This window comes from Podarcis gaigeae (genome assembly GCF_964106915.1).
Source record: "Podarcis gaigeae genome assembly, chromosome: 5".
NCBI classification, from domain to species: domain Eukaryota; kingdom Metazoa; phylum Chordata; class Lepidosauria; order Squamata; family Lacertidae; genus Podarcis; species Podarcis gaigeae.
In genome coordinates, this window is record NC_139681.1 from 93,955,391 (window position 1) to 93,967,536 (window position 12,146).

General features: G+C 50.4%; 1 protein-coding gene across 36 annotated transcripts in view; it reads right to left on the bottom strand.

The window, feature by feature from the left end:
* Positions 1–200: 200 nt before the first annotated feature.
* The window catches only part of EIF4G1 (eukaryotic translation initiation factor 4 gamma 1), a 79,002-nt gene continuing 67,056 nt past the window's right edge, over positions 201–12,146 (bottom strand). For all 36 annotated transcript variants that reach the window (XM_083739089.1, XM_083739098.1, XM_083739102.1 and 33 more), the window contains 14 exons: positions 11,260–11,419; positions 10,303–10,403; positions 9,493–9,595; positions 9,289–9,391; positions 7,405–7,670; positions 7,181–7,296; positions 6,107–6,279; positions 5,844–5,969; positions 5,666–5,747; positions 4,030–4,128; positions 3,731–3,865; positions 2,554–2,635; positions 1,610–1,750; positions 201–665 (listed from right to left, as the gene is read on the bottom strand). In XM_083739089.1, the coding sequence (XP_083595215.1) occupies positions 484–665; positions 1,610–1,750; positions 2,554–2,635; positions 3,731–3,865; positions 4,030–4,128; positions 5,666–5,747; positions 5,844–5,969; positions 6,107–6,279; positions 7,181–7,296; positions 7,405–7,670; positions 9,289–9,391; positions 9,493–9,595; positions 10,303–10,403; positions 11,260–11,419 (1,869 nt within the window). In that variant the 3' untranslated portion in view covers positions 201–483. The remainder of the gene's footprint in view (positions 666–1,609; positions 1,751–2,553; positions 2,636–3,730; positions 3,866–4,029; positions 4,129–5,665; positions 5,748–5,843; positions 5,970–6,106; positions 6,280–7,180; positions 7,297–7,404; positions 7,671–9,288; positions 9,392–9,492; positions 9,596–10,302; positions 10,404–11,259; positions 11,420–12,146) is intronic.

The window sequence follows — 12,146 nt, forward strand, 5'->3', positions numbered from 1 at the left end:
AGGAGGAAGGGGAGATGGGAGGGGGGAGCAGCAGAGGCATCAGGCTCTCCCAACCCCCAACCCCTTTCCACAGACATGTGTTTCGGGTGCTTCGCACCTGCCAAAGTTTCGAGGGGGGGCCCCGCTCATTAAAATCATCATCCAGGTGCGCCCCGGGGCAATTGGCCTCGGGAGCTGAGCGGAGCAGCAACACTTACCGCCTCCTTCAGCATCAATTTATTATCGTCAGACACAAACCAATACAGGCTGTTAAAACAGAAACAAAAGAACAAAAAAAAAAATCCCAACCAAAAAAAAATAATAATAAGGGGGGGAAAAAGAAGTCCTGTGTGGGAGGAAGGTACGGAGAGCGGCGCCCAGTTCCTGTGTATCCTTAACCCGCCACGCTGCCACCCCCACGGGAGTCCAAGGCTCTGAGGAGGGGTCAGAGCAGGCAGGCAGGCTCCGTCCGTCCATCCGCCCCACCTCCCACAACGTGGGTGCTCAGTTGTTGTCAGACTCGTCCTCCGCTTCGCGCAGCCAAGTGTAGAAGGCTGTAACGGACTTGAGCGCGACTCCCTTCCCTTGCTGTTCGGCCGGGTCTTTGCTCGACTCCCACTTGTAGAAGGCTTCCTCTTTAATCACGTCCTCATCGTACAAGGCATCAAAGAACATTCGGAGCAGATCTGGAAGCGGCAGGAGAGAGGGTGGGGGAAGGGGAGTCAAATAACACAGGGGGGGAAATGCCGGTCGCCAGCCGACTCGACTCGCCCCTCTGGATGCTTGGAAGAAGGGTCTTACGACCAACATCATATTATTGATTCCTCTCTACTCCTACGGGCAGGATCCATCCAGGAGGCACAAGAAAGCACTCTTTCACCAGCCCCCCATCTCGCTGCTCCTCAAACTTGGGTCTCCACCCTCTTTTTAAATCAATCCCATAGAGGGAGTGAATGTCAGAGTTTAACTATGCTCTGTGTGACAAAGTACTTTTGTCTATCCCGAATCTTTCCATATTTATCTTTCTGATTACAGATAGGTAGCCGTGTTGGTCTGCCATAGTCAAAACAAAAAAAAATTCCTTCCAGTAGCACCTTAAAGACCAACTAAGTTAGTTCTTGGTATGAGCTTTCGTGTGCATGTGTATCTGAAGAAGTGTGCATGCACACGAAAGCTCATACCAAGAACTAACTTAGTTGGTCTTTAAGGTGCTACTGGAAGGAATTTTTTTGTTTTATCTTTCTGATAACTGTGAATATTACACCTCTGTCATGTTGTCACCCCCCACCCCCCACTTATTTGCCATTTTCCTGAACTGAAAAGCCCCAAATGTTAAAATTTTTGCTCAAAGGGGGAGGGGGGGGTCCTTCAGCCATTTTGACTGCGCTTTCCCTGAACCTACTGCACCTCTGCCTCTCTTGATTTTACTGCAGTGTTTCCCAAACTTGGGTCTCCAGCTGTTTTCCGACTACAACTCCATAGCTAGCAGGACTAGTCATGGAAGATGGGAATTGCAGTCCAAAACGGCTGGAGACCCAAGTTTGGGAAACACTGATTTACAGGCAGCTCATCTCTATTGCGGCTTGGGCATACAAGGCTAGGAGGTCGCCTTCCCAGGCAAAACACTCACTTGCTGGCTGGTCCAGCTTTACCACAAGGGCCTGTAAAGCATAGAGGGCCTGCAGCTCCTTATTCTCATCGCTCAGGTATTTCTGCAGCAGCTTGGCTCGGCTCTTGATCACGGGACTGTCCATCCGGTAAGGATTCTCGACTGTAGGCAGGAAGAGGGGAGAGGGGGTAGGGAAGAAGGATGTTCAGAGTTAAGGATGTTGTGCAAAGACTCACTGCACCCCTAAAACAGCCAATAACAGCCTCCTGGTCCCCTGCCTGTTGCCTCATCCGAATCCTAGAGGGTAGTTTACTCCAAGGTGAGCTGGGTTTTGCCCCAGGTCCCATCCCTCAGCAGGCATCCCAGTGGCCGCCACCAAGCTCCCCCAAATAAGGAAATGGAAGGAAAGGAAGGAAGGAAGGAAGGAAGGAAGGAAGGAAGGAAGGAAGGAAGGAAGGAAGGAAGGAAGGCTGAATACCTGCCCTTAATCCTAAAGCCTCAGGGTGGGTTACAACAAGGTAAGTAAAACAGATTAAATCCCAAATAAACTAGACTGGGAGAGGAGGAGTCTATAAAAACAGACAAACCACCAGGCCTGAATGTAATAAACAATGCTCCTATTTATCCACTGTAATCAACTAATGAGAGCTAGAAAGCTGAACACCACCCGCCACGCATGGCTGCTCCCTGTTTGACAGGTTGTTTTCACTTCGTTTTTGTGTTTCCACACAGGTGTCGTAAACGAGTTCACAGAGAAGGCTTGCAATGTTGTGGGGCTGTTTTTTTGTTTGGCAGGTCACTTACAATGGTGGGCCAAAGGCATTTTTGGGCTCTGCTCTCATCTGAGACATCAGCCCCCAGACGCAGCTCACAGGAGAGACACCCACTTCCCACTAAACCGCCACACATGTATGCAGCCACCCCCACCCCAGTCCCTGCCACTACAGGCTTGCACCAATACTTACAGACAACAGCGGAATGGCATGCCGACGTCATCAGGGCTCTGACAAACATATTGGATGAGACTTGCTGCTCACTCAGGTTTGCCTGGTGGGAAAGAAGAGGCCAAGCATCAGAGGTTGAAAGCGCTTGCAGTTGCCAACCTAAGTATCTGGGAATCCACTTAAAAAACATCCATACCAACTACACACAGAACCAGAACTCCATCTGCAGATTTTCCCTCCTGATTGAAGCTGCTGCTTCTATGTGCCAGTAGGGGAGCCAACCCCACGAAGGCCTGCCAGTTTAGCGATATACCCAGATTTCCCCAACCATCATCTAATCAATAAAGGGGGACGGGGAGGCAGCAATCCCATTCTCCAAGCTGGAGAAGGAAAAGGGGCAAAGCTTCCTAAGAATATGAAACGGTGTGCTTCATGGAGCATCTGATGGCATGCTCAGTTCAAAGAAGCTGTTGTCAAGTCCCAAGTGGAATGGACTTTTATGACTGTGGGACACAACTCTCCAGACAAGTCAGGAGTCGCTTGGCAGCAAGACTCCCAATTCAGGAAGCTGAAACTTCCGGTGTGGCGGAGCGGCTAGTGTGGTGGACTAAGGGGCTGAGAGACCAGGGTTCAAACCTCCACTTGGCCATGAAGTTCACTGGGGGGACTGAGGCCAATCACTGCCTCTCAGCCTAACCTACCTCACAGAGTTGCTGTGGGGATTATATGTGGGGGGGGGGGGACCACCTTGAGCTCCTTGGGAGAAAAAAGTGGGATATAAAATGCAATACAAGTGGGGGTGGGGGATGGGAATCCACTCGGCAGGCCTCTTTTCTCCAGGGATTCTTTATAAGAACCTAAGAAGATTCTGGCCCATCTAGTCAAACATCCCTTCCTCAGCATAGCCAATCAGATGCCTGTGGGAAGCCCAGAAGCAGGACCTGACAGCAACAGCACGCTCCCTAATAACTGACATGCAGAGGCATACTGCCTGCAAAAGAAGAGGGAAACCCCAGCCACTGTGGTCAGGGGACGCCGATAGCCTTGTGCGCCATGGATTAGTCTGGGCCCTTTTCCAAACCGTCCAAGTTGCTGAAAGCACTTGCCCCTCCAATTGTCTCCTCCTCCTCCTCCTGGTACCTCCCAGGCCCACCCCCCATGTTCTTCTGCACAGCAGCACTCGCCCTTCCCAACTCACCTCAATCCAGTCATATATTCTTTGGTTATTTGCATTTTCTTTCAATAATTTGTCTAGCTGCTTGCACAGCTCTTCCGACGTGAGCTCCTTGCGGCTGGGTGCGTCAGAGTTGTCACCCATTGTGTACTCCACTTTCTGAGCAGCATGAGAGAAACAGGGAGGCGAGAGTTAGGGCCACAGGCAATGCCAAAAGCAGGCATCCCGCTGCCCCTGCGGGGGATGCTTTGTGGGGCCAAGCTGAAGCCCCTTCCGGCTCCAGGAGCTGCCCCAACCTCCCCCACAAAGCTCATTGTGCTCACCTGCTCTGTGATGAACTTATTGACATCCTGGTCCTCGGGCAGGAATTCCTTCCAGCTAAGGCCACCTTCTCTCCACAGAGTCCCTGCCTTCTTGTGGCTCTACAGGGGAACAGGGACCACTTTAGGAACATTTCATCCAAGACACTTGCAAGCCCAGCTTCACCACTACGTCCACCCTCAATAGGTAGCTATTATTTATTAAATTTGTGTACCGCCCTATACCTGCAGGTGCCTGGGTGGTTACAATGTAAAATCACAATGTAAAAACACAAAACAAGAGGGCAACCAAAATGGTCAAAGGCCTGGAAACGATGCCTTATGAGGAACGGCTAAGGGAGCTGGGCATGTTTAGCCTGGAGAAGAGGAGGTTAAGGGGTGATATGATAGCCATGTTCAAATATATAAAAGGATGTCACATAGAGGAGGGAGAAAGGTTGTTTTCTGCTGCTCCAGAGAAGCGGACACGGAGCAATGGATCCAAACTACAAGAAAGAAGATTCCACCTAAACATTAGGAAGAACTTCTTGACAGTAAGAGCTGTTCGACAGTGGAATTTGCTGCCATGGAGTGTGGTGGAGTCTCCTTCTTTGGAGGTCTTTAAGCAGAGGCTTGACAACCATATGTCAGGAGTGCTCTGATGGTGTTTCCTGCTTGGCAGGGGGTTGGACTCGATGGCCCTTGTGGTCTCTTCCAGCTCTATGATTCTATGATTCTATTCTAAGAAGAACCCCTCCACCTTGTGCTTGCCATACATGGTTTTTTTAGATGCAAAATTATAACAATACAAGTGCGCCTCCAGGGGTGAAACTAATCTGCTCCGTCAGTAGCAGCGAAGTGACCTCCTCAGGGCGCAAGCCTGGGCAATGTGCATGGAGGTTCTGGCAAGACCCCCATTCTCAGCCTCAAGCAAGTAAGAAACCACTAATTAACACATTCCTTCCAAAAGGCTGATTCAGCAATTCAATAGACATGCCAATGAACAGGAAGGAACTAATTAAAGGGGTAAAAGTTACTTAAAACAAGCACAGCCAAAGGAGGAGGGCTAGATGCTGCTTTGTGGTGCCTCTTATCTAAAGTCATCCTGGATCTTTCTTTTTTTTAATTTTGAAATGTTTGTTGATGTTGGAACTCTAATTGCGATTAACTACTTGATTCCCACAAACCTTTGAATTTGTTTTTTTTGTGTGTGTGATAGCAAACCACTCCTTGTGGGTGGCAATTTTTTGCACCTAAAAAATACATGATGTGCAAGTTTTCCTCTGGCCACATTTGGAAGCGAGTGTGAAGAGGAGAGGAAACAGAGGAGGCAAATTCCCTTAGCTCCGGCAGACCAGTTGCCTGCTTTTTGCTTGGCTGAGAGGCAAAGTGTCTCCATCACTCCGTTCCAGAGCAGAGAGACCCACGGAATTTCTGCATCTTTGCCTTCGAGGCAACAGGAGCCAATTGCTCCAGTCCACAGCTGAGCTCCCCTGCTCAGGGTGGGAGGCGGAATTAGCTTGTTTTTCCGTAAACAAGCAGAGGAAAACAAGCATAGAAAGGCACCAATAACATTTTATGGCTGCTCACCAATCACAACATGCACTCTCCGGGGGACCAACGGACAAGGTTAACCAGGGCATGAAGGAGAGCAACTTACCATCCCTTTGCAAAGCAGGCCCAGGATCTCCAGCAGCAGAGTCGTGGCCTTGCCAATAGGTACCAAAGGCTTGGCAATCTCCCTGAAAAGACCACAGGAAGGTCATTCACTGGTGGGGGGTGGGGATGGAAAAGAGAGGAAAGCCCATGGGGAGGGAAGGAAAGAGGTTCCAGCTCACCTGAACAGCTCCTCCATGGGGATGCCACCTTCTCTCAGAATGGGAGTTATGATCTCCGCCAGGTACAGCCATATGTGTGGGATATCAATCTCCATGTCTTCACCAATCTCCAGGATCTCATGCAGCCTAGGGGTAGAAAAGGAAGGGAGGGGGCAGTCAGTGTGTGTGCAAAGGACCTAGACTGGATAGTGCAGCTGTCAGAGACCACCTTTGTGTTGTGCATGCCCCCCCCCCAAAAAAATTTCGTACTGGGGCTCCATTACCCTTTGTAGTACTGTTCCTTGGAGAGGATGCCTCCTTTAACCAAGTGGTAGAGCAGCATCCCCATGTGCTCGCGGGCAATCGTGCTCCGCTCCAGCGTGGACTCGATTCCGTTCCGCACAAAGATGTAGAGCTGGGAGGGGCAGTTCAGTTCCTGGACACACTGCTGAGCCTCCTGCAAGAAGCGGGCAGAGAAGGGGGAGAGCTTAGCGCAAACATCTCATAGCAAAGGCTGCACCTTGGGCTGGTGAGATCTGGCCCAAGCCCACCCTGTTGCAGGGAGGAATCCAAGGACCTGTTAAGAGAGTTTCAGCTCGTGCAATATTTCAGGGCAACAACCCAAAACGGGAGCCGCTCTCCTTAAGAGAATGTCATGCAGAATACTGCTCCTTTGATTTAAGCACGTGCTTGTTGCAGTGATATATTGTTACGCCCTTAGCTCTCCCTCTCCATCTGCCCCAATTTTACCCGTGGGCTATGCTGGACTAGTAAAACACCCTCAGCCTATGATAGCTCAGTGAGCTTCATGATAAGCAGCAATTTCAACCCAAGCTTCCCTTGGTCCAAGACTGACCCCCTCCAACGAACCAATCCCTTAACTTGTGAATCTGAACAGGTCCTTCCAGGGGCCTCTCTGTTAACAGGAGGCATCAATGCAGCCTGTTAGACCCAGCGGACGGTGCTCAGCATTCCCCTCCGCCATGGCTGTGCATCCATGTTGCCCTCCAAGCATCAATGAACCACTGGTAAGCTTCCAGGAGTTCAAGGGGAGTGGGTCACAGAAGCAGTTTTGGAATTGAAAAGGCAAATGATTTGCCACCTGAAAGTTCTTTAATCTGCTATGCTTCCTATCTAAGAAAATTGCTCAATATACAAGACTCTTAGCAGCTGAGCAGGGATTCCAACCTGCTCTTCAGAATCCTCCCCCCCCCCAAAAAAAATCCTAGTGCCAAACCACAAACCCGTATTTATCTACTGCCCTCTGATAAAATATCAAGTATAATATCCATGTCCTGCGTCCCATTCCGCAGTTTCCATTAAATGATCTGCTCCTGCCACTTCTCTGCAGCACAAACCTTCATGTCGTTGATGTGCAGGTATTCCTCAATGATGGCCTTGGCTTTCTTCTCTAGCTCCTCCTCAGACAAGGCAGGCTTGGCGGGGGGCTCAGGGGCCACTGGCTCACGCTTTGCTGCAGAGACAGAGGGAGCGTGAGGTCAGCACTGGTCCTGGACCAAATGGGAAAGCGGCGGGGGGAGGCCACCGCCCACTCAACCCCGCACACCTTCCCGCCACTCACCAGGTTCCCTGCTTCGGTCCCGTTCCTCGGTCATGCTGGCCACTTTGCGCACTGTCTCGAGGACCCCTTGCCGCTCTCGTTCTCGCTCCCGGCTCCTGTCATCCATCTCCTTGCTGAAGCTACGCTTGGTGACAGGGGTCCTGTTCCGGTCCGACCGCTCCGGCCTCTCTGACCGCTCGAGGCGATCGCCCCTCTCTGGCCGCTCACGCTCCAAGCGGTCCCCTCGTTCGCCGCCCTTTTCTGAGCGGTCGCGGCTACTGCTGCTTCTGCAAGGAGACCACACAAGAGTTCAGGTGAAACTGCACTGAATGCCAGACAAACACTTGCCAGGCGGCTGGGGTCTCACTCAGGACCAGCACAGAACGAAAAACAGAAAGATGGGAAGGGAAGAAAAGGGCAAAGTTCTATAATACCCTCCCCTCAACCCGGTGCCCTCCTGATGTAGTGGATTAAAAGTTCCAGCTAGCACAGCGGGAAATTGCAGGTTGTAGCAGCTGGAGGGCAGCAGGTTAGGGAAGGCTGCCCTATGCTGACCATTCATCTAATCCAGCCTGGTTCTGCCTACTCAAGAGGTCTTAGGTAGAGGCTCTTGCCAGGCCTATGATTCCCTGGAAACCAAGCCTTATGAGGAATGGATGAAGGAGCTGGCCATGCTTATTCTGGAAAAGAGGAGACTGGGAGGAGATACGATATCAGGTATCTCAAGGGTTGTCACATGGAAGAGGGAACAAGCTTGTTTTCTCTTGCTCCGAAGGGTAGGACTCGCACCAATGGTTTCAAGTTACAAGAAAGGAGATTCCGACTAAACATCAGGAGAAAGTTTCTGACAGTAAGAGCTGTTGAACTCTTACTGGACTTCCTTGGGAGGTTGTGGATCTCCTTCCTTGGAGGTTTTTAAGCAGAGGTTGGACGGCCATTTGACATGACTGCTTTAGTTGAGATTTCTGCCTTGCAGGGGGTTGGATTAGATGACTCTTGGGGTCCTTCCCAACTCTATGATTCTTTAACCGGAGATGGGCAGAGTTGAGCCTGTGACCCTCTGTTTGGAGAGCACTCTAGCAGATTTATGGTCCTTCCCAGAATGCCATCAATGTGTCCCAAGACTACAAAAACAAAGGAAGGCTGGGGAGTCTGTGGCCCTTCAGGCATTGTTGGGCTACAACTCCCATCATCCCTGACCACTGGCACTGCTGGTGGCAGAGGGTGATGAGGCAAGTGGCACAGAGGCTGGAAGGCTCCAGGAAGAAACCTCCACATCAATTTCTATCTTGCTTCCCTGCATTCTCCCTGGATGCTCAAGTGTCCCATGCAGTTCCAAATTACATAAAATGGGGAGGCAGGAGGGAGAGTCAGGATAAAGTACATGTATCAAACTACGCAAACTTATTAGAATACTTTATTCAAGTTGCAAGGTGGGGATTTATTCCCCCACTCTGATCTACAGTGGTACCTCGGGTTAAGTACTTAATTTGTTCCGGAGGTCCGTACTTAACCTGAAACTGTTCTTAACCTGAAGCACCACTTTAGCTAATGGGGCCTCCTGCTGCTGCCGCACCGCCAGAGCACCATTTCTGTTCTCATCCTGAAGCAAAGTTCTTAACCTGAGGTACTATTTCTTGGTTAGCAGTTCTGTAACCTGAAGCGTATGTAACCCAAGGTACCACTGTATCTGTTTTTGGTATTCCTAACCAACATCTGCAGCCAGCCATGCCCTATTCGCACGTAAGGAGGTTTAGGAGCTCATGCGTTGGCGAAAGCGCCTCCTCAAATACTTTCCTCCCCTTGAGCAAATGCAAAATCCAAAAATGCACCTAAGGTGCTTGGAACAGCAGGATGGACCTGGCAGGGGGCGAGAATCTAAGTAAGAGTGGGAATGAGACGGACCTTTGCACCACACGCCGCACGTCCTGGCTCTCTGCAGGAGCCGACTGCTGTAAGGCTGAGAAGCGATTCAAGGTACTTGTGGCTGGCCGGTTGGAGTCAGGCGCTGGGCAAAGAAAGGACAGGTAAGACAGCGGGTTAGAGGACCAAAGAGCTGCAGAAGCACCGCCCACTTTGCAAACCCTTCGTTGCGCCAGCTGCACTTACCTGGTTCGGCAGGCTTGGCACCCGAACCACCACTGCTGCCCTTCCCCCAGCTCAGACGCCCGCCGGGTGCAAAGAGCTGGTTGTTGGAGTCGATTGAACCTGGCTGGGAGGGGGCAAGGAGAGAGGAGGCGGCAATTCATTCACCATCAGAGGCAGCCAAAGAAGCACCCAACCCATCTACTTAACAATGACAGAATGCTTTCTGGATTGCCCAACCCCTACTAGATGTCAGCCTCCATATGTATTCCTCCTTCCCTATCCCTCCATGTCAACAACAGCGCCATCAACCACCACAGAAGTCATAAAAAACTCAATTTTACAAGGATAAACAAGTTAGTTAGTACAGGCTTGTAAATCAGCCTACAAATGCCACTAGCCTGATGCAGGGCTGGTAGGAGAGGTACAGGATTCCACCCCACATCTGGTAACCTGTTTGCTTTCTATGCTAGATAGAGTGCACAAACAATCTGCTGCTCCTCAGCCAGCCAGTCCACCCACTCATGTGTGCAATTCTATGTGCTCGCCTGCATTCAATCCTTTGTTGCCCAGAGTTTAAATATAGTCTTCCCCCAATCTGGTGCCCTACAGATATTTTAGACTACAATTCCCATCAGAGGGACACAGATCAAGCACATGAATTGAGCTGACTCAGGCAGGTAGCCTTATCCTAAGTGGGTTTTTTTAATTCTCTCGTCTTTCGCAACCAATAGAAACTGTCACTTTAAGTTGAAAAAGGCCACGATTCCCTAATGCACAAAAAACAAGCACTTTCCCCTACCCCAAAAAACCCACTCCAACCCAGCAGCTTACCTTGGTGATTTTTGTTAACCTGCTGGTGTCAATCGGCCTGTTGCCCTTGCTGATGGGGACGGTGTTCCAGCCGTCATCTGAAACTTGGCTGCCCCGGCCACCTGCAGAGACAGCTGAGTCAAGGTCTATCATTTGTGACAGCCTATAACCATGGCAGGCCACCCATGAATTGGTACACATGTCTACTGTTCCTATTGGAACAAGAGAGTCTATCAAAGGCCAAAAAGGTGTGGCAACTTGGGGCTGGCTTAAAAAAAGAAAAAAAGAGAAAGTCTGGCAGGATCAGCCCAAAAGCCTATTCAGTTCAGTAAGGGCTGTTACACAGAGGATGGAGCAAGCTTGTTTTCTCCTGATCTGGAGGGTAGGACTCAAGCCAACGGCTTCACGTTACAAGAAAGGAGATTCCGACTAAACACCAGGAAGAACCTTCTGACAGCAGGAGCTGTTTGACAGTGGAATGGTTTCTCTTGGGAGGTGGGCAGAGGTTGGATGCCCAACTGTCACGGGTGCTGTAGTTGAGATTCCTGCATTGCGGGGGGGGGGGGGGGGGTGTTGGACTAGATGACCTTTGGGTTCCCTTCAAAACTCTATGATTCTATGATGTTCAGTAGCATACTGCTTCTAAACTGGGAAGCTCTGTTTAACCACCACCATGGATCCGAAGTCCATAAATTTTGTTATTTCATCTTTTTGTACACCACTCTGACTTTTCTTTTTCCAATCAAGTGGTGTATAAATTTTATGAAAATGAATAAAATCAATAATTTCGCCTAATTTTTAAGGACGAGCTACGCCAGGGGCACATCTTTCGGTGGCGCCCAGCTGCATCACGCACATAGACACACAATTAACTTGGGGCGTCCCAAAGCTGCTCTCTCTTCCAGGGGCATTAAAAGCGGGTGGCCTCCACAAGGCAGCAATGGATCCAGAAACTGAGAAGGCGACCAACCCACCCACCTGCGGACGATGGGCCTGGAGGCCCTCTCCTCTTATCTGATCCCTTGGACATCAGCTGTTGAACTTTGATGTGTTCACGGTGCTCCTCCATCTCAGCTTCTTTGTGGATCTGGTCAATGGTCTTGGGGCCCTGGTCCCCTCTCCTTGGCACCCAACTGTTCTGCAAGAGGCAAAGAGGAAAGCAAGGGGAGAGGTTACAGCACCCAGAACGCTTGGCATGTGAAGGCAAGGGAGGTGCGAGAGACAGGCAACACCAGCTTCTCTGTTGGTCTAGCCAGGACCAGCCTCTGGGCTCAGGTTCCCTTCCAGACCCACAGCACCAGCGGCCAGTCCACCTGGTCGCTGTTCTTGCAACTGACCTCTAAACCAGTGCTTCCCAACCTTGGGTCTTCAACTGTTTTTGGACTACAATTCCCATCACCCCTGACCACTTATCTTGCTAGCTAGGGATGAGAGTTGGAGTCCAGAAATAGGTGGAGACCCAAAGTTGGGAAACACTGCTCTAAACATACACCCTTTGTCCTTCCCTCCACCACCTCTTAATCTGGCCAGATGAAGGTGTTGTTAAAGACCACAGCCTCCATCATCTCCAGCCAGCGGGACTGATGGTACTTGCAGTCCAGCAACATTGTAAGAGGACAAGAAGATGCCTTTTACAAAGTCAGACCATCAAGCTCTGGGGGCCCTCTGGCAGTTCCTTCCCTGTGAGAAGTGAGGTTACAGGGAACCAGGCAGAGGGCCTTCTTGGTAGTGGCGCCCGCCCTGTGGAACGCCCTCTCACCAGATGTCAAGGGCATAAACAACTACACAAATTTTAGAAGACATCTGAAAGCAGCCCCATATCGGGAAGTTTTTAATGTTTGACACTTTATTTTAATATTTTGTTG